This window comes from Antennarius striatus, chromosome 23 (genome assembly GCF_040054535.1).
Source record: "Antennarius striatus isolate MH-2024 chromosome 23, ASM4005453v1, whole genome shotgun sequence".
Taxonomy (NCBI): Eukaryota; Metazoa; Chordata; class Actinopteri; order Lophiiformes; family Antennariidae; genus Antennarius; species Antennarius striatus.
The window spans coordinates 9,001,051-9,023,741 of NC_090798.1; the positions used below are offsets into that span (position 1 = coordinate 9,001,051).

General features: G+C 44.5%; 1 protein-coding gene across 2 annotated transcripts; it reads left to right on the top strand.

Annotated features, from left to right (window-relative positions):
• Positions 1-3,100: 3,100 nt before the first annotated feature.
• On the top strand, positions 3,101-21,299 carry si:dkey-28a3.2 (uncharacterized). 2 transcript variants are annotated; one of them, XM_068308487.1, is made up of 7 exons: positions 3,101-3,214; positions 8,943-12,269; positions 12,794-13,489; positions 17,015-17,064; positions 17,141-17,199; positions 17,281-17,595; positions 17,783-21,299. In XM_068308487.1, the coding sequence occupies exons 2-7, from the start codon at positions 9,135-9,137 to the stop codon at positions 17,806-17,808; spliced, it is 4,281 nt and encodes a 1,426-aa protein (XP_068164588.1). In that variant the 5' UTR covers positions 3,101-3,214; positions 8,943-9,134; the 3' UTR covers positions 17,809-21,299. The 2 variants fall into 2 exon arrangements, with proteins under 2 accessions (XP_068164588.1, XP_068164589.1); XM_068308488.1 differs by lacking the exon at positions 8,943-12,269 and having other exon boundaries at positions 3,119-3,214.
• Positions 21,300-22,691: the final 1,392 nt, after the last annotated feature.

Sequence of the window (22,691 nt, forward strand, 5' to 3'; positions counted from 1 at the left end):
TTGATATCTTTTTATTTATGTCCTTGGCAACTTTTTAACCTTTACCATTTCTTGTGTCTGAGTTTTTACATCCCGCTTCACAGCGGTGATGCATTGTAATTGTCAGTGTTCGTGTGTTTGTCTGTTAGCCTGTCAGCTATCTGTTAGTCCACCAAATACCTACGCAACCATTGCAGATAGAAAGATGAAATAAAAAGCACATTACTTGGGCGGCAAAGAGGACGAAAATGAGATGATGACCTTGAGAAAACTAGGTCAAGGTCAAATTTTTACTTTTGTACACTCAGAAAATGGATAGGAAAGACGAGAGAGAAGGCCAGTACAAGACCGTAGATCAAAGCTACTGCTTTGATCTATGAAAGAAGGTCAGAGCTAGACGTAAGATAGAGCCTAAAAAATCCAGCCCAACCAAACCCAGGCCCGTGGATATTAAAGCCCAACCCAGCCCGATCAATTCATTTGATTTGCTGGCACAAGGCTGAAACAAACCCGAAATTTTATTTCATTTATTAATCTTATTTGTGAGGACTGAGAAGGAGGGAATGGAGGGAATGTGTCAGTCAGACCCAGACAGGGCACTGCTCAGAAGAAAGGACTGGTTGCTATTTGTATGATCACATTTGTGACGATGCCTGTGCATAATGATAACAAATTAAAGCCTGTCTTCTGTAACTAATTCTGCCAGTTAAGTAAGACTGTAAAATGATATTCAATAAAAATGTATATCTTCTTTATTTGTCTGTTTAATATCCATAGATTGTTTGAGAAACATAATATAAAAATATATATTTTTATGTGGGACTGGGACGTAATTATTGACATTTTGAGCCCGACCCGGCCCGAAATGCCTGGACTCGGGCTTAAGATCTTACTCTAGTCAGAGCACTAGCTTTCATCTTTGACCTATGCAAGTAGGTCAGGGTAAAATTTTGAATTCAAAGGTGTCTCAGGACGTTACAGTCTCTGACTGCATTGGTTCTTGTTTCTTTTTGAAGCTATTTTTAAAAAATCCTCATCCATTATCATGTCCTCTTCCTCCAGCAGCAACTTTGCCACTGGCAGCAGTCTCTCTGGCCCTATCCAGCTCCTCCAAATCACCCTGTGAACTACAACATTATCTGTGCTTCGTGTGTCAAGTTACCTGCGTTACCATTGTTGTGTCACCCGTGTCCTGCAGGTTGGTTATTGGCGAATCAGCGGGGGACGGGGTTGGAAACCCACGTGGTTGTGGTCGTGGAACAGGGACTGCAGCACTTGAAGGTACTGCAGCTGCGTGAGAAGCGACGGAGCTTTTTCTTGGTTCTGCAGCGGACGCTGCAGCCCCCGTCTCCGCAGCAGTCGCAACTGTCAGCCGCGCAACAACTGCGGTTGCCGGTCGCGCAGCAGTCACACCCGCTGACTCTGCAGCGCCCATGACCGCCAGCTACACAACAGCCTATGGCTGGTTCTCATCATCCTTCTACGGCAGAAAAAAACCCCGACATGATGTGTCGGGTGTTTTGCCGAACATACACAAATCACTGTGTACGTTTGACACATCGTGTCAATTCATGATGACACGTCCCCCTTAGCCATCACTGGCTACAGGTGATCACGCTACATCGATTAGCCTACCTGTGCTTCAGGGGATTTTGGGCACTCAGTAGTCGATTTATACCTGTCATGATGGTACGTCATCTGATTGTTTTCTTAATATTTTAATTCATAGTAACTATGTTGAACAAAAAAAGAAAGTGGTCGGATGAATATGTGCAACGTGAATTTACATCTACTGTATAATGAAATGTGATGGGAGTCAGTGTTCTGCATGGTTTGCGATGTCAAGTTGACCAACTCTAGTCTCGCACTGGCAAAAATAAAGGAATACTTCCTTAAACTGCATGGAAAACAAAAGAAACAGACTGCTGTGAAAATGACATAAGGGTATCACTTGCCAAGGTGAAGCCACGTATATCTGAACTGGTCTCTCAATAACAACAGCAGAAGTCACACTGATTTGCAGGTAGGTCATTTCATGTGAGTTCATGCACCGTCTTGGTTTTGTTCCTTGAAAAAGGTGACATTAATGCACAATTCATCAAATACACCAGTAAAACATATACTTCTGTCTTAAATTTGAAAAACATTTTTATTTTTTTTAAACTAAAGAAGGGTTCGGTGAGTGAAACTGGCAGGATTCGGTATCTCCAACAAGGTTAAAAAACCACTGTCGACGGACAGGAACGGATGAGATGTCCCTCCCTCCTGCACTTGAAGAACTTCATGCTCTCAGCAGTGACATGTACTGTGTAGTCAAAGTTGTCCACTCTGAACACAAGCTCGATTTCAGCTCTTCATTGGTCTTTTTAGGGACCATCAGAACTTGTCTCTTGAACGAGACGACATGTTTCAAGTGGATTCTCTTGCAGCCGAGTGGGATCATTTTAATAGGAGACAGGAGTTGACAACTCCTTCTCCAGGACCCCGTTGCTGATGAATGGTGGTAAGTTCAAAATAATCACCTTCTTAGCGGGGTTCGCCGGGGAGAGGACAGGGTTGAAGGTGTTCTGAATCACCACACAACTATCAACTGCCTGGTTCACCGTTTCAACGCTGTCAAGGAATATCACCACCGCTCTGTTCATTCGGGAGGCTGACTTTAAGCTGCCATACCCGACCTCCTCTCCCACCGCTGAACGTTCCTCTTCCACCAAGCAGCTGACTGCCGGTGCCAGTTTAATGGCATGCCGACGCGTCAGCCTCTCGTACCCGAGCTCACTGACATGTCGCCCCTGTGGGCTGCCAGATTTCCTCCTAATCCCCCCAAAACCCACAAACGTAACTTTGATCAAGATATATTAACAGAAATGTGAATAAACATGGAAAAATAAGCAAAAAACAGAATGAAAAACGCAGTCATTCGCCACACACTCCTCTCCTCACACTTCCTCTCACGTCCTTTCCCAGCATGCACAGAGGGGGGGGGGCAGCGAGAGAGAGAGCGAGAGAGAGAGAGAGAGAGAGAGAGAGAGAGAGAGAGAGAGAGAGAGAGAGAGAGAGAGAGAGAGAGAGCGAGAGAGAGAGAGAGAGAGAGACCACATCCAGGTTTCACATCCTGGTACTTTCCTGCGTTGTCAAGGCAGCCTGAGATCGAGGCTAGCTGGAGGAGTATCTGCAGCGTCCTGGCGGAATATCTGTCCTAAACCTCCCGCACAACTGTCCCGGAAAGTTGGGTGTGAGTAAAAGGCAACGGCTATTTATGGTTCACTTCCACGCATCTCCACGCGTCCTGTTTTCCAGCAACAACGTGCGTAATTTGCGGTGTGTTTTAGACAGGCAGAAGCCGCAGACAGGCGCCACTCCGGGTGGACAAGAGGAGGAAGATCTTGTCCATTGTGCCGCTGAGAGTGACAGACAGACCGCTTCAGGCTCTGTTTACGCTCAATATGACGATTTATTTGGTCCTTTTTATGGACGCATTGTTAATTTAACATCATCTGGTTCGTTTCGATGTGTTTACAAGCAAATAAGAAGGGAATAATAAATAAAAATGGCCCTCGACAGACAGCGGTAGTGGTGGAGGGACATGGCTAAAGACAGAGACGCGCTGCTTCCGTCCTGATTGTGTAGTTTACACGTTTGTAGGCTCAACAAACAAACAAACACACGACGTGTTCGTATCAGCAAAGAATGCGAAAATTAACGGTGGTTTATTCACTATTACGCGCCTATTTAACGCAGCTGTGTTTGTGTCGCTCTGAGGAGTATTTCTAGGTTCTGCATGTGTTTCCTGTTCGTTTGTGTTCCACGACGCCCCGTTGGTGTTGTGGTTAAAATGAAGAAAAATTTGTTCAAAAGGCGGTGAAGCGGTTTGAAAAGTGAAACCACTTCTAATCACATGTGTCTGAATGTGTGTCAAATATATGTCCGGCACCTCAAATGTGAAAGTCTAAAACAGTGGTTCTTAACCTTGTTGGAGGTACCGAACTCTGCCGGTTTCATATGCTCACTCACCGAACCCTTCTTCTATTAAAAAAAATTTTTTTCTTCAAATTTAAGACACAAATATATGTTTTACTGGTGTATTTAATGAATTGTGCATTAATGTCGCCGTTTTCAAAGAACAAAACCAAGACAGTGCATGAATTCACATGAAATTGCCTACCTGCAAATCAATGTGACTTCTGTTGTTATTGAGAGACCAGTTCAGATATGCGTGGCTTCACCTTGACAAGTGCTACTCTGATGTCATTTTCACAGCAAAGTCTGTTTCTTTTGTTTTCCATACAGCTTAAGGAAGTATTCCTTTATATTTGCCAGTGCGAGACTAGAGTTGCTCAACTTGACATTGCAAATCATGCAGAACGCTGACTCCCATCACGTTCCGTTATTCATGTAAATTCACTTTGAACATATTCGTCCGACCACTTTCTTTTTTTGTTCGACATAGTTACTGTGAATTAAAATATTAAGAAAGCAATCAGATGATGTACCATCATGACAGGTATAAATCGACTACTGAATGCGCAAAATCCCAATTAGCACAGATAGGCTAATCAATGTAGCATGATTACCTGCTGCCAATGATGGCTAAGGGGGGCATGTCATCACGAATTGACACGATGTGTCAAACGTACACAGTGATTTCTGTATGTTCGGCAAAACACCTGACACATCCTGTCGGGTGTTTTTTCTTGAACTCTGTCTCCACCGAACCCCTGAGACCGACTCACCGAACCCCTAGGGTTCTATCGAACCCAGGTTAAGAACCACTGGTCTAACATTCTTCTGTATACATGTTAGGTTTTCAAAATTTGAAATGTAAAAATTTCCACTTTTTAGATGTAAATTATGGAAAGTGTTCAACATTTCACTTTCGAAATATTGTACGATCATTAGAAATGTAAATTTCATGTGTGCTTTTATTGATGAACCCCCTCGCCCTACCACCACCATAATTCCATATACAGTATTAGATTGGTATATCGATTAAATGTAGATAAATGTAAATGTATTGTGCCGGTCCTAAACCCGGATAAATACACAGGGTTGTGTCAGGAAGGGCATCCGATGTAAAACTTTTGCCAAATCAAATCTGTGACGTCCATACCGGATCAGTCGAGGCCCGGGTTAACAACGACCCCAATCGGTGCTGTTCGCCTGCAGGGTGCTGGTGGAAATTGGACGACTGTTGGACGACGAAAGAAAGAAGGAAAGTGTTCTTAGGAAGAGAGACAAGAGGAACGCCAAGCATATAGTACTGAGAGTAGGGGCGTTGAATGTTGGAACTATGACAGGAAAAGGTAGAGAGTTGGTTGACATGATGCAGAGGAGGAAGGTAGACATGCTGTCTTCCAAGGAGACCAAGTGGAAAGGTAGGAAGGTTAGAAGTTGAGGAGCATGGTTCAAGTTGATCTATCATAGTGTAGATAGGAAGAGAAATGGAGTAAGAGTTATCTTGAAGGAGGAGTTTGTTAGGAATATCCTGGAGGTAAAAAGAGTGTCAGAGTGATGAGTCTGATGCTAGAAATTGAAGGTGTGATGTTTAATTTTGTTAGTGGGTATGCTCCACAGTTAGGATGTGAGCTGGAGGAGAAGGAGAAATTGTGGTTGGACTTTGATGAAGCATACTGTACCTAGAAGTGAGAGTTGTCATTGGTTCAGACTTCAATGGACATGTTGGTGCAGGTAACAGGTGATGAGGAGGTGATGGGCAGGTTTGGTATCCAGGAGAGAAATGCAGAAGGACAGATGGTGGTTGACTTTACAAAAAGGATGGAAATGGCTATTGAGAATACTTTTCTACCAGAAGAGACAGGAACATAGGGTGGCCTACAAGAGTGGAGGTAGGAGCACACAAGTAGACTACATCCTGTGTAGACAGTGTAATCTGAGGGAGATCAGTGACTGCAAAGTAGTGGTAGGCGAGAGTGTAGCCAAACAGCATAAGATGGTGGTGTGTAGGATGACTCTGGTGGTGGGAAAGATGAAGAGGGCAAAGGCAGAGAACAAGATGAAATGGTGGAAGCTGAAAAAGGAAGAGTGTTGCATGACTTTTCGGAAGGAGTTAAGGCAGGCTCTGGGTGGTCAGCAGGTGCTTCCAGATGACTGGACAACTACAGCTAATGTGATCAGGGAGATGGGTAGAGAGTACTTGGTGTGTCATATGGAAGGAATGTACATAAGGAGACTTGGTGATGGAACGAGGAGGTACAGGAGTATATACAGAGAAAGAGGTTAGCTGAGAAGAAGTAGGACACTGAGAGGACTGAGGAGAGTAGACAGGAGTACAGGGAGATGCAGCGTAAGGTGAAAGTAGAGGTACCAAAGGCCAAACAGGGGGCTTGTGATTACTTGTATGCTAGGTTAGACAGTAAGGAGGGGGAGACTGATCTATACAGGTTGGCAAGACAGACAGACAGAGTGCTAGTAGTGTAATGGGAAGATGGAAAGATTATTTCAAAAAATTGATGAACGAGGAAAACGAGAGAACAAAGACTAGAAGAGGTGGCTGTTGTAGACCGGGAAGTAGCAAAGATTAGTGAGGAGGGCATTGAAGACGATGACGAGTAGAAAGGCACTCGGTCCTGATGGAGATATGGAAGTGTCTAGGAGAGGTTGCAGTAGAATTTTTGACTGGGTCGTTCAACAGGATCTTAGATAGTGAGAAGATGCCTGAGGAATGGAGGAGAAGTGTGCTGGTGCCCATTTTTTAAGAACAAGGGAGATGTGCAGAGTTGTGGCAACTACAGAGGAATCAAACTGATGAGCCATACAATGAAGTTATGGGAAAGAGTAGTTGAAGCTAGGCAAAGATCCTAAGTGAGTATTTGTGAGCAGCAGTATGGTTTATTGCCAAAAAGGAGTACTAGAGATGCAGTATTTGCTTTGAAGATGTTGATAGAGAAGTACAGAGAAGGCCAGAGGGAGCTGCATTGTGTTTTTGTAGATCTGGAGAAAGCCTATGACAGGGTGCCCAGAGTGGAACTGTGGTATTGTATGAGAAAGTCTGGAGTGGCAGAGAAGTATGTTAGAATGCTGTAAGATATGTATGAGGACTGTAAGACAGTGGTGAGGTGTGCTGTAGGTGTGACAGAGGAGTCAAGGTCGAAGTGGGACTGCATTAGGGATCAGCTCTGACCCCCTTCTTGTTCGCTATGGTGATGGAAGGGCTGACAGATCAGGTTAGACAGGAATTTCCATGGACTATGATGTTTGCAGATGACATTGTGATCTGAAGTGAGATTAGGGAACAGGTGGAGGAGAAGCTAGAGGTGGAGGTTTGTCCTGTAAAGGAGAGAATGAAGATTAGCTGCAGTAAGACAGCGTACATGTGTGTTAGATAGATAGATACTTTATTAATCCCGGAGGAAATTGCATAAAATCCCAGAGGAAATTGCATAATGAGAGGGACCCAAGAGTGAGGTTAAAGGGAGAAGAGATCAAGAAGGTGGAGGATTTTAAGTACTTAGGGTCTACAGACCAGAGCAATGGAGTGTGTGGAAAAGAGGTGAAGAAGCGTGTACAAGCAGGATGGAACTGGTGGAGAAAAGTGTCAGGTGTTATGTGTGATAGAAGAGTTTCAGCTAAAATGAAAGGTGTACAAAATTGTGGTGAGACCAGCGATGCTGTTTGGTCTAGAGATGGTGTCACTGAGGAAAAGAGAGGACACAGAGCTGGAGGTAGCAGAGATGAAGATGCTGAGGTTCTCCCTGGAAGTGACCAGGTGGGACAGGATCAGGAATGAGTACATCAGAGGGACAGCACATGTTAGAGGTTTTGGAGATAAAGTCAGAGAGGCCAGACTGAGATGTTTTGGACATGTCCAGAGGAGATTGTGATATATTGGCAGAAGGATGCTCAATTTTGAACTGCTAGGCATGAGGCCTAGAGGAAGACCAAAGAGGAGGTTTATGGATGTAGTAAAAGAGGACATAAAGGTAGTTGGTGTGAGAGAAGATGATGCAGAAGACAGGGTTAGATGGTGGCAACTGATTCGCTGTGGTGACCCCTGAAGGGAAAAGCCGAAAGGAGAAGAAGTAGAAGATTGGAATATCTAATAACAGCTGTCAATATTGATCCATCTATTTTCTTGTAGATGAGACAATGTGGTCATCTCGTCTACAGCCGCTTCTTCTGCTTTTTCATGGGTCATGGGGTTGCTGGAACCTATGCCAGCAGATTATGGGAGAGAGACGGGGTACACTCCTGGCCTGTCACTGTAGCCCCGCGAAGCCACACGAAACACAAACAACCACTCACACCTACGATTAATTTTGAACCGATCTATTCACCTAAATTGCATGTTTTTGGAGTAGGGAGGAAGCCGGAGAGAAGCTGTCACTATGTCAATTAAAATACGATCCTACTTTGAAGTGCGTTCACTCTTCAAGTTCACTTTATATTTTCTGAGAGGACCTAATTCAATACGTTTTGCTATTGAGGTCATAAAGACTTGACTGATCTACATTATGGACGGCACAGAGGTGCAGTTGGTTCTCCGACTTCCTCCCACCTAAAGAAACATGCAGCTCTGGTCACACCAAATTATCCATAGGTATGAGTGTGTGTGTTTGTCTTTCTTGCGGCGCCATGATGAGCTGGCGTCTTACCCGGGGTGTACACCATCCTTTGCCCGTAGCCGGCTGTGATATGCTCCAGCAGACCTGTGACCTGCAAGATGGATGAGCAGTTGTGGACAAGACAATTGCAATTGAATGGATGTTTTAACTTAAAAAATATGCAAAGCTGATATTCTTTGTTTACCAGTGGATTTATATTAACAGTTGGTGAAACAAAAGTATGGTATGAGATGCGCTCTGGTAAATTGTTGCTTTTTAAGTTATATTGTAAATGTTTGGAACAATCCATGGCATAAATTCTTCTCTCAGGTCACACAGTTCTTTGTTATATAATATTTATCACAAAATAATATGCAACTAAGAATTGTTTCTGCTCCTCAGGACACCCATATACTGATGTGATGTCCAAAAGATGTGGCAGCTGGTCATCAGATCAAAAATGTCTGCCATGGCATCATATAGTTGAACACCGTGAGATAATGGTGGTGAGGATGAATTGAAGAATCGTGACATAGGAAGTGCTGGGAAGAATTGTTGGATGAAAGCTGATGGGCTGTCCAAACTGGCAGTAGCATGCCAACAACAAAAGATAAAGGTGGTTCGGTGTCCCACCGCCACCGACCCGTCTCAGAATATGACTATGTGGCCCTTTCCCAAAAGAGAGAATACTGGAGAACCAAGAAGAGAGAGCAGAGGGCCCGCCTGTCGGAGCACAGGAGAAACCAAATGCAAGGCAGTCGAGGGAAAAAGCTCTGTCCTGCCGTGAACTCCACTCTATCTGGATCATTTGGTGCCTTCTCTTCTCCTTCGCAGAGTCCTGATGAGTCATACAAACCAGCCAAGATGTGTCAGGCATCACATAGTGGAAATACAGAGGGGAAATGGTCAGTTGAAACCACCGAAAACCAAAAGAAAAGGTGTCTAGAGATGGTGAACCTCAACAAGGTCTTGCCCCAGCTGCCAGCCTCGTCATGTTCCATTTCATCCAAAGCCTCTGGGGGCAACACAGTTACAGTAAGATACCCAACAAGAAATGCTGGGAGCAGAGCCCTTATCTCACTCAGATCCAGTAGAACCCAACTGAACACCAGTTCCTCAGTGCCTCCAGCCAGAGTGACCAGAATTGTCAAGGGAAATTTTTCCAAAATAACTCCTCAGTCTATGCAGGCAGTCTTAGTCCCCAAAAGCCAATGTGAGGCTCAAGTCGCAGTGAGCAATCAGTCTAAATCCTTCGCCTCCAATGCAACCACAGGTATGATTTTTGTCTCTCCGCCTTGCATCCCTGCTTCTATCAAAACTGAGAGCCAAACAGTGAACACAACACCTGAACGTGGAACAAAGAGTGCTTTGGCCATGTCACACAGGGCTAAAGGTGTTAACAACTCACAATCTTCCCTGGTGTCAGAAGAAGAAAGAGCAACCAAGCGTAGAGAACACTGGCGGATCAAAAAGCGAGAGCAAAGAGCAAAGTTGGCAGCTCGAGCCAAAGAGATACAGTGCACGGAAAGAACATTACCGAGGCAAATCACACAGAAAACAAGAATTGCTGGAGACCAGATTCTTCAGCATCTTCCATCTCAGTCTTTTTTGAGAAGAGTAGGTCAGAAGAATTGTCCTCCTCGAGTCATCAAGGCATTTCTATCTGTCAAAAAGGAAAACAAAGTGCAAAGTCATGCAGGTCCAGCTACAGTTAGCCTTCAAACAGATCAGATAAAACATAAAATTCCACATCTAGCTGTCCCATCTGATGTTATTTCTCTGAGAAAGCCAGGAGAATCACAAAGAAAGTTTCAAAATAATGAATATCTTTCAAATGTTTCCAAAGAAACTGTACGATGTAAAACACCTAGACATAGGTTTATTGAAGCTCACAGAAACTTTATGAATCAAAGAAATATAAGATGTAAATCTCAGTTCCTTGTTTCAATCTTTGGAACAAGAAATATTCCCAAAATTGATCCCAGTGACACGCCTGAGCAAATAATTGCCAAACGGCGAGAGTACTGGCGGATTAAAAAGCGTGAACAGCGAGCTAAGCTGTCGATGGAGATGAAGGCGCGGTTGAAGGAAAAGGACTCTCTGATGCGAAGAGTCAAACGCTACCAGAAAATCCTTGAGGAGATGAGAAGGGCCAGAGCGCTGAGCCAGTCTACAGGAAGCGTCCTTACTAACACCTCTGAGACCATCGGAGGGTTCATTAAAGAGGATGGAACAGTGACCATTAATATTCCTGAGGTTCATCTCAAAAGTGAAGAGGATCTTCGTGCAGTTTCAAATCATAACCACGTCAGAAAACCTCATCATCAAGCTGAGACTGAACTGAACAGTCCTGTTGGGATGAATGAACTCCCATCTCCACCTCGTTTAGCTCAAGTGAAAGTCTCTCTTCCGTGTCTTGAACATTCTTTGGGCAAACCTCCAACGCTAATGTCAGACAGACCAACTCTTCGTGAAAGCACAATCCATTGTTATTCACACTCATCAGCTTTTGGTCAGCTAACGCTCTCTCACCCTCAAACACCAAAAGTTACTTCTGAAAGATCGGCAGAAGCGTTGACCCCCAGTGGATGTGTCATGAAGATGGCAGTCTCTCATAGTGTCCCATCTGTGCCATCTTGTGATCCAGCGTTGAGAGAGGACAGGATGGCAAAGAAGAGAGAGTATTGGAGGATAAAGAAACGTGAACAGCGAGCAGCTCGTGCTGTTCGACTGAAGCAGGGTGTCCTACAGGCGAAGGCCAACGCAACGTCAGAGAAGAGGAAGGTCCAGAAGCAAGTAACAGCAACCTCTGGTCTGCCAGACAGGAATCTGGCTAGCCCTGTACAGATCAGTAAAAGTACTAGTGGCGTGGCTGTTATGACACATGCACATGAGATAAAACAGGAGAATGAGTTTGTGCCAGGAGATGACCTACATTTTCCAGCAGAAGCCATCTGTGCAGATATGAAACCTCCAGCCTCCCCACCATCACCCCCCGTGCCTCAGTCAGAGTGTGACCCAGCTCTGGGTGCAGACAGCCAGGCTACTACCCTGCTAGCTGTGGCTTCTATGAAGAAACTCCTGGAGGAATCCCTCAGCACAGTGACAGACTGTAAAAACGAGCAAGCTGACATTGAAATAAAGCCAATGGAAGATGCTTCAGAGATGGACAAGAAACCGATTTTGGTTGGGGAGAATAATGTGATTCCATTCGCTGCTGACCAGACAGTAGAGACAAAGAGCTGGAAGCCAGGCACTGATGCCTTCACAAAAAGAGATTCACCAAGCTCTCATTTGAAGTACAGAGCACAAATTTGTGAGACTCATCCTCCTCTTCCTCCCTCCAGTGAGACGATCTTGCTTCCCACCTGTGAGCACTCATCACAAACTCCCTCCAAATTTATTATAAATGCCACAAAAACCACTGACTGCACATCATTCAGAACCCTATGTACCAAGACAGAAGGCTACCAGAGCTGCTGTTCCCCAGAGCCGCCAAAGCTTCATCATCTACCTTTGGATCAACTGCAGCAAGAGCTGTGTGAACAGCAACAGGCAAACGACGATTCCTGCGAAGCGTTAGAACGCTCTAGTGGTTTGAGCCCCCTGCAGAGGAAGAGGGAGTACTGGAAGCTGATGAAGAGGCAGCAAAGGGCCAGGTTAAAGGCCAGACAAACGGGAAGACGGGACGGAAGTAGCAGCAGCATCGTCTCCGATACAAATGTCCAGGTGACATGAAAACAGTTAGCTTCTAATGGTAACACTGTATAGGATATCTTGTGTGTGTCAAACGCTAACTCGTGTCCTGTTTAAGGTTCTATTCCACTTGCCGACCTAATATTTAAATGTCATCGCTAAAAACCTTTCCTTGCCTTTTAGTCTTACTCAGAGATTGATCATACAGATTTGATATGATATATTTTGTATGAATAAAAAAACTGAAGACTCATAAAAGTAATTTTTTGACATTCTTTTGTTCTTTTAGCCATTTTCATTATTTACATTCAAAGGTCAGCAACTATGATGGGATGTTGGTAGTTAATGTTAGGGTTTTATTTTGTTACAATTGAATACCAGGCAGCCTCTTTAGATGAGACTCATTTGGAACCTCAACTAAAGAGGGAGGAGTGTCACATAGAGAGACCTACACAAAGCTGGAAGTTATGCACATCCTTTGAAAAATTAGAGTTTGATTGCTGTTGAATGGTGATTGTTTATTGTAAATTCTTTGTCCATGTTGTGTCATTTTTCAGGCCCCGGGTGTCATTAACATCAGCACAGATAAGGATATACACCCTCCAGCCCCCAAACCCACGCCATCCATTGCCTCTCTGTCGACAGTGACGAGTATGCCGACACTCCTTGTTGTCAGCCCCACGACATGTAATGCTGAGAACTCTCTAAACACACTCCAGGTCAAAATGCCCATCACCAGTATCTCCTGTTCATCCCTACGTGAACAAAACAAAGTCAACGTTGGGCGGTCACGAATCAAGTCTGATTACCCAGGAGCTTCAGAGAGTCAACAAGAAATGCTTGAACAGCAGAAGTGGATGTCTGGAAGCATGGATGTAGACTCAACTCCCTACCTACCTATGCTGAAACCCCCGGACAACCCGTTGTCAAGTATCGACCTTCAACCGATTGAACCCCCTGGGAAAATTTTACACTCCCCCCTAAGTCCAATAAAGAACCCATGTTTTCAGTTTGAGAGCCCCACACATTTAGTAGAACCGTCCACCAAGCTGGGACCTACAAGCACCATGGTTCCACCAAAGCCCCTTCCAGGGGAGGCTGAAGAGGATTTTCGGAGGAGGAAACGGGAGTATTGGAGGATAAAAAAGAAAGAGCAGAGAGCCAGGAAGGCGATTCATGATAAGGGCCTAACCCCAAGGAGAGTCGCTCTGAACCGGAAACCCATTCTGCCTGCCAAAGAAATACAAACACAGGTGAGAAGGACTCTGGTTCACAAAGATAACAGCCTCTTTCTTGGTATATAATTAATTTTATATTGCTAAGAAATATAAAAATACAACTTAACTTTGATGCTGACTTGGAAAGCTTAAGTTAACATTGAATGCACTGCTGAAAACTTGATCGAGGTGTTGCTACCACATGCAGTATATTGTTTCTGAATCTTATAGAATTATGAGGATAAATGTGTTTTTTACAAAATGTGTCAATCTTGGGGGTTATGAAACAATCTGTAGGACATCCATAATATAAGTCCACAGGTGGAATAGAACCTTATAATCACGTGCAATATATGGTGCACCTGATTATAAGGCGCACCTGATCATAAGGCGCACCTTCGAATGGCCCATTTTAAAACAGTTTTCACCAGAATAGGGCGAACCGCCCTATTGTGGTGAATAGGGTTCCTCTGAGGCTGCCACCTTATTGTGGTGCCTGAATGATCCCAGGAGCTATATTGTCAGGGGCTTTATGCTCATGCTAGGGTCTCCCTTGGCAAACAGGTCCTAGGTGACGGTGACGGGCCAGAAAAAGAGCAGTATAAAAACCCCTATGGTAAGACAAAAATCAAGGACCGTGACGTCGCCCGGTATTGCGCAACCGGGACCCTACCCTGGAGCCAGGCCCGGGGTTGAGGCTCGTATGTGAGCGCCTGGTGGCCGGGCCTCTGCCCACGGGACCTGGCCGGGCTAAGCCTGAAAGGACGACGTGGGCCCAACCTCCGGTGGACTCACCACCCAACGAGGAGACCATAGGGGACAGGTGCAGTGTGGATTGGGTGTCACTCGTAAGCATGGGGCTCGACAACCCAATTCCCAGACAAAAAGTCGTGCTCTAGGGACATGGAATGTTACCTCGCTGGGGGGAAAGAAGCCAGAGCTTGTGAGAGAGGTTGAGAGGTGCCGACTAGATATAATTGGGCTCACCTCCACCCACAGCTTGGGCTCTGGAACCCAAACCCTTGAGAGGGGCTGGACTCTCCACTTTACTGGTGTTGTCCAGGGTGAGAGGCGGAGAGCTGGTGTGGGCTTGCTTGTAGCCCCACAGCTCAGCCGTCATATGTTGGAGTTCACTACGGTGAACGAGAGGGTAGCGTCCCTGTGCCTTCGGGTTGGGGACAGGTGTCTCACTGTCATTTCGGCCTACGGACCAAATGGCAGTGCGAAATACTGAATAGTGCTCCTAATGGGGACTCCATTGTTCTCCTTGGGGACTTCAATGCTCACTTGGGCCATTACAGTAAGATCTGGAAAGGGGTGATTGGGATGAACTGCCTACCCAATCAGAACACAAGTGGTGTTCTGTTATTGGACTTCTGTGCTAGTCAGTTTGTCCACAACGAACACCTTGATCAATCACAGGGATGTCCATAAGTGCACATGGTAACAGGACAACCTAGGCCGGAGGTCGATGATCAAATTTGTTGTATCATCAGACCTCCGATCACGTGTGTCAGAAACTTGTGTGAAGAGAGGGGCAGAGCTCTCAACCGATCACCACCTGGTCACCACTCTGCTCTGCCAGCTGGATCCACTGGCAGAGCAGGGTGCCAAAGAGACTCGGCAGGCCCAAACGTGTTTTGAGAGTCTGTTGGGAACATCTGGCAGAACCCTCTGTCAGTGAGGTCTTCAACTCCCACCTCCGGGAGAGCTCCCAGATCCTGCAGGAGGCTGGGGACATTGAGTCAGAGTGGACCATGTTCTCCACCCCCATTGTCGAAGTAGCTGCTCGTAGCTGTGGTCGCAAGGTCTCTGGTGCCTGTCGTGGCGATAACCCACGGGTGCTTGAGAGAAGGATTAGACCTATAGTTGAACCTCGGATTCAGGAGGAACAATGCGGTTTTCGTCCCGGTCGCGGAACACTGGACCAGCTCTATACTTTCAATCGAGTGCTCGAGGGTTCATTGAAGTTTGCCCAACCAGTCCACATGTGTTTTGTGGATCTGGAGAAGACATTCGATCGTGTCCCTTGTGGAATCTTGTGGGGAGTTTCCTCTGTAGAGTGGCTGAGCGCACCCTTAGAGATAGGGTGAAGAGCTCAGTCACTAGGCAGGAGCTCGGAGTAGAACCGCTGCTCCTCCGCCTCGAGCAGACCCAGCTGAGGTGGCTTGGGCATCTGTTCTGGATGCCTCCTGGACAACTCCCTGGGGAGGTTTTCCGGGCATGTCCTACCGGGAGGAGACCTCTGGGAAGACCTAGGGAGATGCTGGATCTCTCAGCTGGCTTGGGAACACCATGGGCTCCCCCCAGAGGAGCTGGAGGAGGTGTCTGGGGAGAGGGAAGTATGGGCATCGTTGCTGAGACTGTTGCCCCCGCAACCTGGCCCCGGATAAGCGGTTGAAGATGGATAGATGGATGTGGGGCACACAGCATTATAAGGCACATAGAATAGAAACTACTGTAGTGGCTGTGGTTGCATTATGCATCCACTAGATTGAGCTGCGCTAAAGGGATCGCATTCTAGCCAAAGGTGCCTGGCATGCTACAATTCGCAAATGTGGTTGACACCTGAAACAGCAGGCAACTGTGGAAGGGGGGTGGGGTGGGGGGGCACAGCTTAGACTTGTGTATTTTGTGTGGGCTACTGACCAGATAAGCAACAGCGTGGGGGTTGATGTTACAGCTGAGAGCGAATAACTTACCTAAGAAGTCCTCTTCAATGAATGACCTATTTTAAAACTTTTTTCATTTATGAAGTGCACTGAATTATAAGGTCCACTGTAAGTTTTTGAGAAAATTAAAGGCTTTTAGGTGTGCCTTGTAGTGCGGAAAATACTGTAATCACAATTTTAAAAAAAAGAAAGAAACATCACCACAAAACCATCACCAACTCTTCATTCATGCAGATAGGTTCTGTTTGGGTTCCACAGCATGAAAGTTATGACAGCCACTAGTATAGCCTGTCGTAACCTTGTGTAGCCTACCTTGCATACGCTTTTACCGTATATTCTCTTACTACTTCTGGGATGCATAAACGTTGGAATGCACAGATTTTTGTTGAAGTGGACCCCAGGGATGCACTACTTTGAGGTAAAATGAACTCTGTTCTTTTATAACTTGATGCTACTGTTTGAAATTCATCAAGTTGCACGTATTTGTGTGTGTGTGTGTGTGTGTGTGTGTGTGTGTGTGTGTGTGTGTGTGTGCGCGCGCACTCAAATATTGAAACAAAATACTCAACTCATCATTTGGACTGGTAGTAGAATATATTATTTCTTTATTGTAATTGAAAACACTATAATCCTGCCTAAGAATCCTCTTGTATTCTTATCACCATTAAAATGTTTGCTTCTTTATGAAATGTAAAATACAACAAAGGATCTTCTGGCGCAAAATTCTAAAAGTCAATTTAATTTTCAAAAACATTTAAATGGCAAATGAAGTAAAATTAATTTTATTTAAGATTTAGTAAGAAGGAATAGAATTGGTGCGAATTTGGTCCAGTGGGGACTTATTCCATCTATGTTAATCTGGAATTCTGATTATTTCCTCTCTCTTCAGGACACGAGTCAGTGGGTGAGAACCACCGAGGGACCAGAACATTTAACCATGTGGGTATTGCTCCTGTAACATTCGCTCTACTTACATTTCAAGTTAAGGTAACCAGAAATGTAACTGTTTTGACAGTACGTCACCGGTGAATGACCTGGGATCCTTTCCCTGCTCATATTTAGCACCAGTAGAAGGTGAAGTATGAACTATGCCTTTAAATAAACTTGTACTGGAACAGAAAAGTTTTACCAAACGTGTCATATTTATGTCTTCAGATGAGGCAGAGCTGGTGAACTACGAGAGCAGCCAAAGAGATGACGGTCCAGTCTCAGACGCTGTGTGGAGGAACCACTACCTCATGGACTATGATCCACTCAACCAGCTGTTGGTGTGCATGGTATGTGGGGAGCATCAGTACTCTCACAGCCTGGAAGGAGTGAGGGCCCACATCGACGAAGCTCATCCGGACACCTTGACGATGCATTTGAGGGACAAACAGAGAATCCTGGAGGCTTGGGATGAGCAGGTGTCCCAGCGGGAACGCTTCTTCACCAGCCAGCTCCAGCAGCAAAGCGGGGGGGCCCTGGCAGGTACAGTCTGACCGCATCAGACCATATATTTACCTTGACTTCAAACTACATGATAAATTAGTTAATTAATTAATACATTAGTTGCTCTCTACTTCCTGGTCAGACAGCGTATCAGAAACATCTTTCTTGTTGTCTTTGTCTTGGATGTTTGCTTTCATTCACCAAACCTGTCAAACTTGTTTTTCAGACACACACAGAGACAGAGTCAACTGAAGAGCATGGACCACATTACAAAACCGACATGTTGTATTATTTATTTATTGTAACTTCATTAGGAAATTCTTTATTCTTAATAATTAATGGAACAAGCAGCTTTAAAAAGCAGCTTTACCTCATTTATTTCCATTGTAATGTGGATTTTTTGCTGCACTGCCATTGTGGTTGTATTTTAATTACGAAAAAGAAAAAGGAAAAATCGTAGACTAGACTGAACTACTCCTGTAAGCATAATTTTAATCGATACTCAAATTAGGTTTATATGATTCTTTCTTTGTGTTGTAAAACCACCAAATTCATAAACCTTGATCCAAGAAAGCACAAAATGACTTGAGATTGTCACTGGAGGTTAAAAACGGTCCTCTGTACAGTCTGGGGAATTTTTTGTGGCAATTACAGGGTTGTAACATTTTTCTAAAATTTCCCAAGAGTCCCAAAAGTCAGGAAATGGCCTCACAAAGGGAGTAAAATGTGACTTTTAAAAATTTTTTGCCATTAAAATCTTTGTAGTCTGTTGGTAATGTGCTGAAACCCAACCCTATATGTGACCCCAGCAGTCTGTAAGTAAATGCTTCACATTGTATAGCGTTCCCATGCAGCCTGTAAGGGGACAATCATATTTATTTATATTTAATCATATTTTTATTCAGCAGTAAAATCTATCTCCAGTTATTTTCAAAATTGTTTCAGTGTTTTCTAGAAAGCTTTGTGATTACAAGAGATGATCACATTTTTTGGTTTGTGCAAACCACCGATTACAGATCCTATTTACACAAACTTTAACTCTGCGTGACTCCACTGTCAACTGTAGGTGAAGCCGTGTCCAGTGGGGCGGTGAAATATTCAAAGCAGGGTTTGGCTTCCAGCAAAAATTTCATTATGATCAGAATGGTAGATGTGAGAAATGCTTCCAAATTTACAATCTAATCTCACTTAAAACATTTTGTCCAACATATCAAATGGAGACTATATTTATTGGTAGAATAACTTATACAGGTAGTCGTCCACTTACGACCGCGATTGGGCCCGACTGATCGGTCGTAACTCGACTTGGTCGTAAATCGACTCTTAAGTAAAAATTCAATCCAGCAGCGCTGGTTCTTGGCTGGGGGTCGTCCGGATCGTCAGCTGGGGCAGCGAGTGGGTTGGTGGGAGCGGGAGACGATCTTTTCATAATCATTGTGAGCTTTGTCTGAATTGTTTGTTTCTTTTTCTCCTCATAAATTTCACGATATGGACGGAAAGCGTTGTTTGCCATCCGTTCAATCCTTGCAAATCTTTCTATGTTCTATGTCCATTTCTTCAAAGTGTGCACGGAGTTTATTTAACAGGGAAAAGCCTTCTGACAAGCCTTTGGTGGTGAACATTTTTTCTGTTTCCTCCTCTTCTTTCTCTGCTTCTCTCTTCTTCCACTCTTTCTTCTTCCAGCGCGATCAGTTCTTCTTACAGCGCGATCATTCGTAAGTTCTCCAAGGAGAGGTTTTCTGCCAGTTTCACTATTTTCTCCCGAATCTGATCAAGTTCTTCGTCACTTTCAAATCCAGCAGAAGAGTTCACGTAACGCTTGACAGTTTTTCCATACGCCATTCATACATTTTTCCGTCACAGCCTCCTAAGCAGCCCAGCCCATCAGTAGTGGGCTGGGCTATCGATCTCACGGTGTGACTGAACAGCGTGTGTGCGCCGTGGTGACTGAAGAGAGCGCGGGAGTCTCAGAGCGTGAGTACTGTGGCTGGAGGGAATGTCCGCGTTACCCGGACATTGTGGTCGTAAAGTCGATCGGTCGTAAGTTGCATAGGTCGTAAGTCGACGACTACCTGTAGTAATTATAAATCCATTGCCTATCGTCATGTAACGTAGTGGGTTCAAATTTAAGTTCATTCAAATGTGGTCTGATATTATCACCATCATCTGTCTCTATGAACTTTTTGATCACTTTGGAAGTATTGACGTTATCAATGTTGGTCAGATTTTATGCAATGAGAGCACACAATTTAACAGTTTTGTTTCCACCCTGAGCTCGGTGTAGGAGGAAAATGTCTTCTGTATGAATTTAGATGTTGTGAAAATTAGTTACTGTCTGGATTTTCGAAATCCTTGGAAACTTGGCATCAGGAATGGCAGCTGAGAAGGGTTTTCTGTATCACAAAGTTTTTGTACAGAAAGAAGTCGTAACAGGTTGGAACTGTTTCTGTCTAGTTAATGCTAGTTAGATGACCTTGAAAAGATATTTACTATCATTAAACCTATTTATTTACTGCCATTAAAGTCAGGTTCAGTATTATTCTGCTCCACAAGGAAAAATGTGTTTTTAATATAAAGCCTCGATCTTCAAATAGATTTTGCCATGTTTAAACAGGCTGAGCAATAATCCATACACTCCTCCTTAGTGGGGTCATGTTTATTCTTTGATCGACAGTGAGATCAATCAATGATCCAAATGTAAGAGTTTTTCCAAAGTTAAACATCTTTTTTTGTGCAAATACGTTTACTAATCCTGATGCCTTTGGAATCAGTTGAAATCACTGCAACATATCAGTTTTAAATACCTAGAAGTTCTGAGATTAGTAAAGAAGCTATCGTTAAACAGTTTAACAATCTACCACACCTTCAATATGCTGACATCGGTTTTTTTAAGCTACTGCTCGTACAACCAAATACAACTTTTCACAAAAAGTTTTCATTGAACAAAGAAAAAATCAGTTTTATTACAGACTGACTTTAAACCCAAATCAATATTCAATCATTTCTGATACATCCTATTGAATGAGATTCACAGATCTGCTTGTGAATGGACAAGTGAATGGATGTAAAGCATTGCTGGAGAATGTAACTCATTCACGAAAATGGTTGAAGAGACATTAGTCAGCATTTGATGGATGACACACAACATGCTGTTCTTCACACCCTGAACTTTAGTGTATTTATTTGCAGCTTTTTTTTATCAGAACAATGTTTTACAGTATGTTATCGCCGTCTGATGTTGATATTCTCCATGTGTTGTTAGCAGATGGTCAGATTAGCATCAAACCATCTGTACTGTAAATACACAAAATGTTCAAGTGGTTATAAGCCGCCAAAAATTAACTGTATATACAAAAAGATTTGAGCAATTTTGTTTCCTCCTTTCCTGTAATGATGAGTGGATTATTCACATTAACACATGGATATCTGTTCGCCTCAGTTTCACGTTTGTATTTCTCATCCAGACGTTTCCTTGCATGAGTAGCAGACGGATCAAGTCGTGTCTTGGAGATGAATGGAACGGATTCCATATTTTTGTACGTGTTTCATCTGAGGACAATGTTGAAATTAAATGTTTGAGCACAAAGCTGTGCCAGGGTGGGGGCACATGTGTACATCTACATTAAGTAACTGATTAAAATGACCAAGCTACTTAAACTTGAAAGACTAATTCTGACATGACTCCTTTACCCGTTCAAAGGGAATGTTTAAATGCCTTTTCAGTAATAAACCTTTTCTACCTTCGTGTTTGTTCTGGAATCTTTTCTCTGCATCCGTCATTGATATTCTACGGTCACTCCCTCTTAAGCGGTTTTTTTCTTTTTTGATATATTTATGCTTTCATCCATGTCCTTTTGTAGTTCAGAATAACAGTCAGTCATCTTCAGATTACCACCGCAGTGGGTCACAGGGAGCCGGAGCCTATCTCGGCGGCATAGGGTGTGACGTGGGAGACACTCCGGGCACGACGCCAGTGCACCGCAGAGCCACACACAAAGACATACAACCATGCACACACACACTCATTCCTACGGGCAATTTGGAACGGCCAATCAACCTGAAGCGCATGCTTTTGGAGGTGGGAGGAAGCCGGAGAACCCGGAGAGAACCCACGCAGACACGGGGAGAGCATGCGAACTCCGCACAGAGCAGGACTCGAACCCGGGTCCGGGTGTTGTGAGGCGGCAGCGCTAACCACTGCGCCACCGTGCTGCCCCAGAATAACAGTATGATGCAAAATTTACTGGAGGCATTTCAAAAGTTAAGTGTTATAAAATAGTATTGGTGGATTGAAAAGGTTTAAAATTAACAATAAATTTTGCTGAGGAGCGTGTAGGATTGTTGATTGTTTGAAGAATCATTTTTATAATCGTTAATCAACAATGCCTAGAATAACCAGTGATTTAAAAAAAAACTGCTTATCCAGGGCCGGGTCGCGGGGGCAACAGTCTCAGCAGGGATGCCCATACTTCCCCCTCCCCAGACACCACCTCCAGCTCCTTCAAGGGGAGCCCAAGGCGTTCCCAGGCAAGCCGGGAGACATGGTCCCTCAAGCGCGTCCTAGGTCTTCCTCAAAGACTCCTCCCGGTAGGAAAGGCCCAGAAAACCTCCCCAGGGAGTTGTCCAGGAGGCCTCCAGAACAGATGCCCGGCCACCTCAGCTGGCTCCGCTCGAGGCGGAGAAGCAGCGGTTCTACTCCGAGCTCCTCCCTAGTGACTGAGCTCTTCACCCTATCTCTAAGGGTGCGCCCAGCCACTCTACAGAGGAAACTCATTTCACCTTGTCCTTTCGGTCATGACCCAAAGCTCATGACCATAGGTGAGAGTAGGAACGCAGACTGACTGGTAATCGAGAGCTTCGTCTTGCGACTCAGCTCCTTCTTCACTACGACATACCTATACAGGCACTGCATCACTGCAGAATCTGCAACCGATCCGTCTGTCAATCTCACGTTCCATCCTTCCCTCACTCGTGAACAAGACCCCAATATACTTAAACTCCTCCACTTGGGCCAAAGACTTTCCATCGACCTGAAGAGGGCACCCCACCCTTTTCCTGTCGAGAGCCATGACCTCGGATTTAGAGGTGCTGATCCCCATCCCACTCGCGTCACACTCAGCTGAAAACCGTCCCAG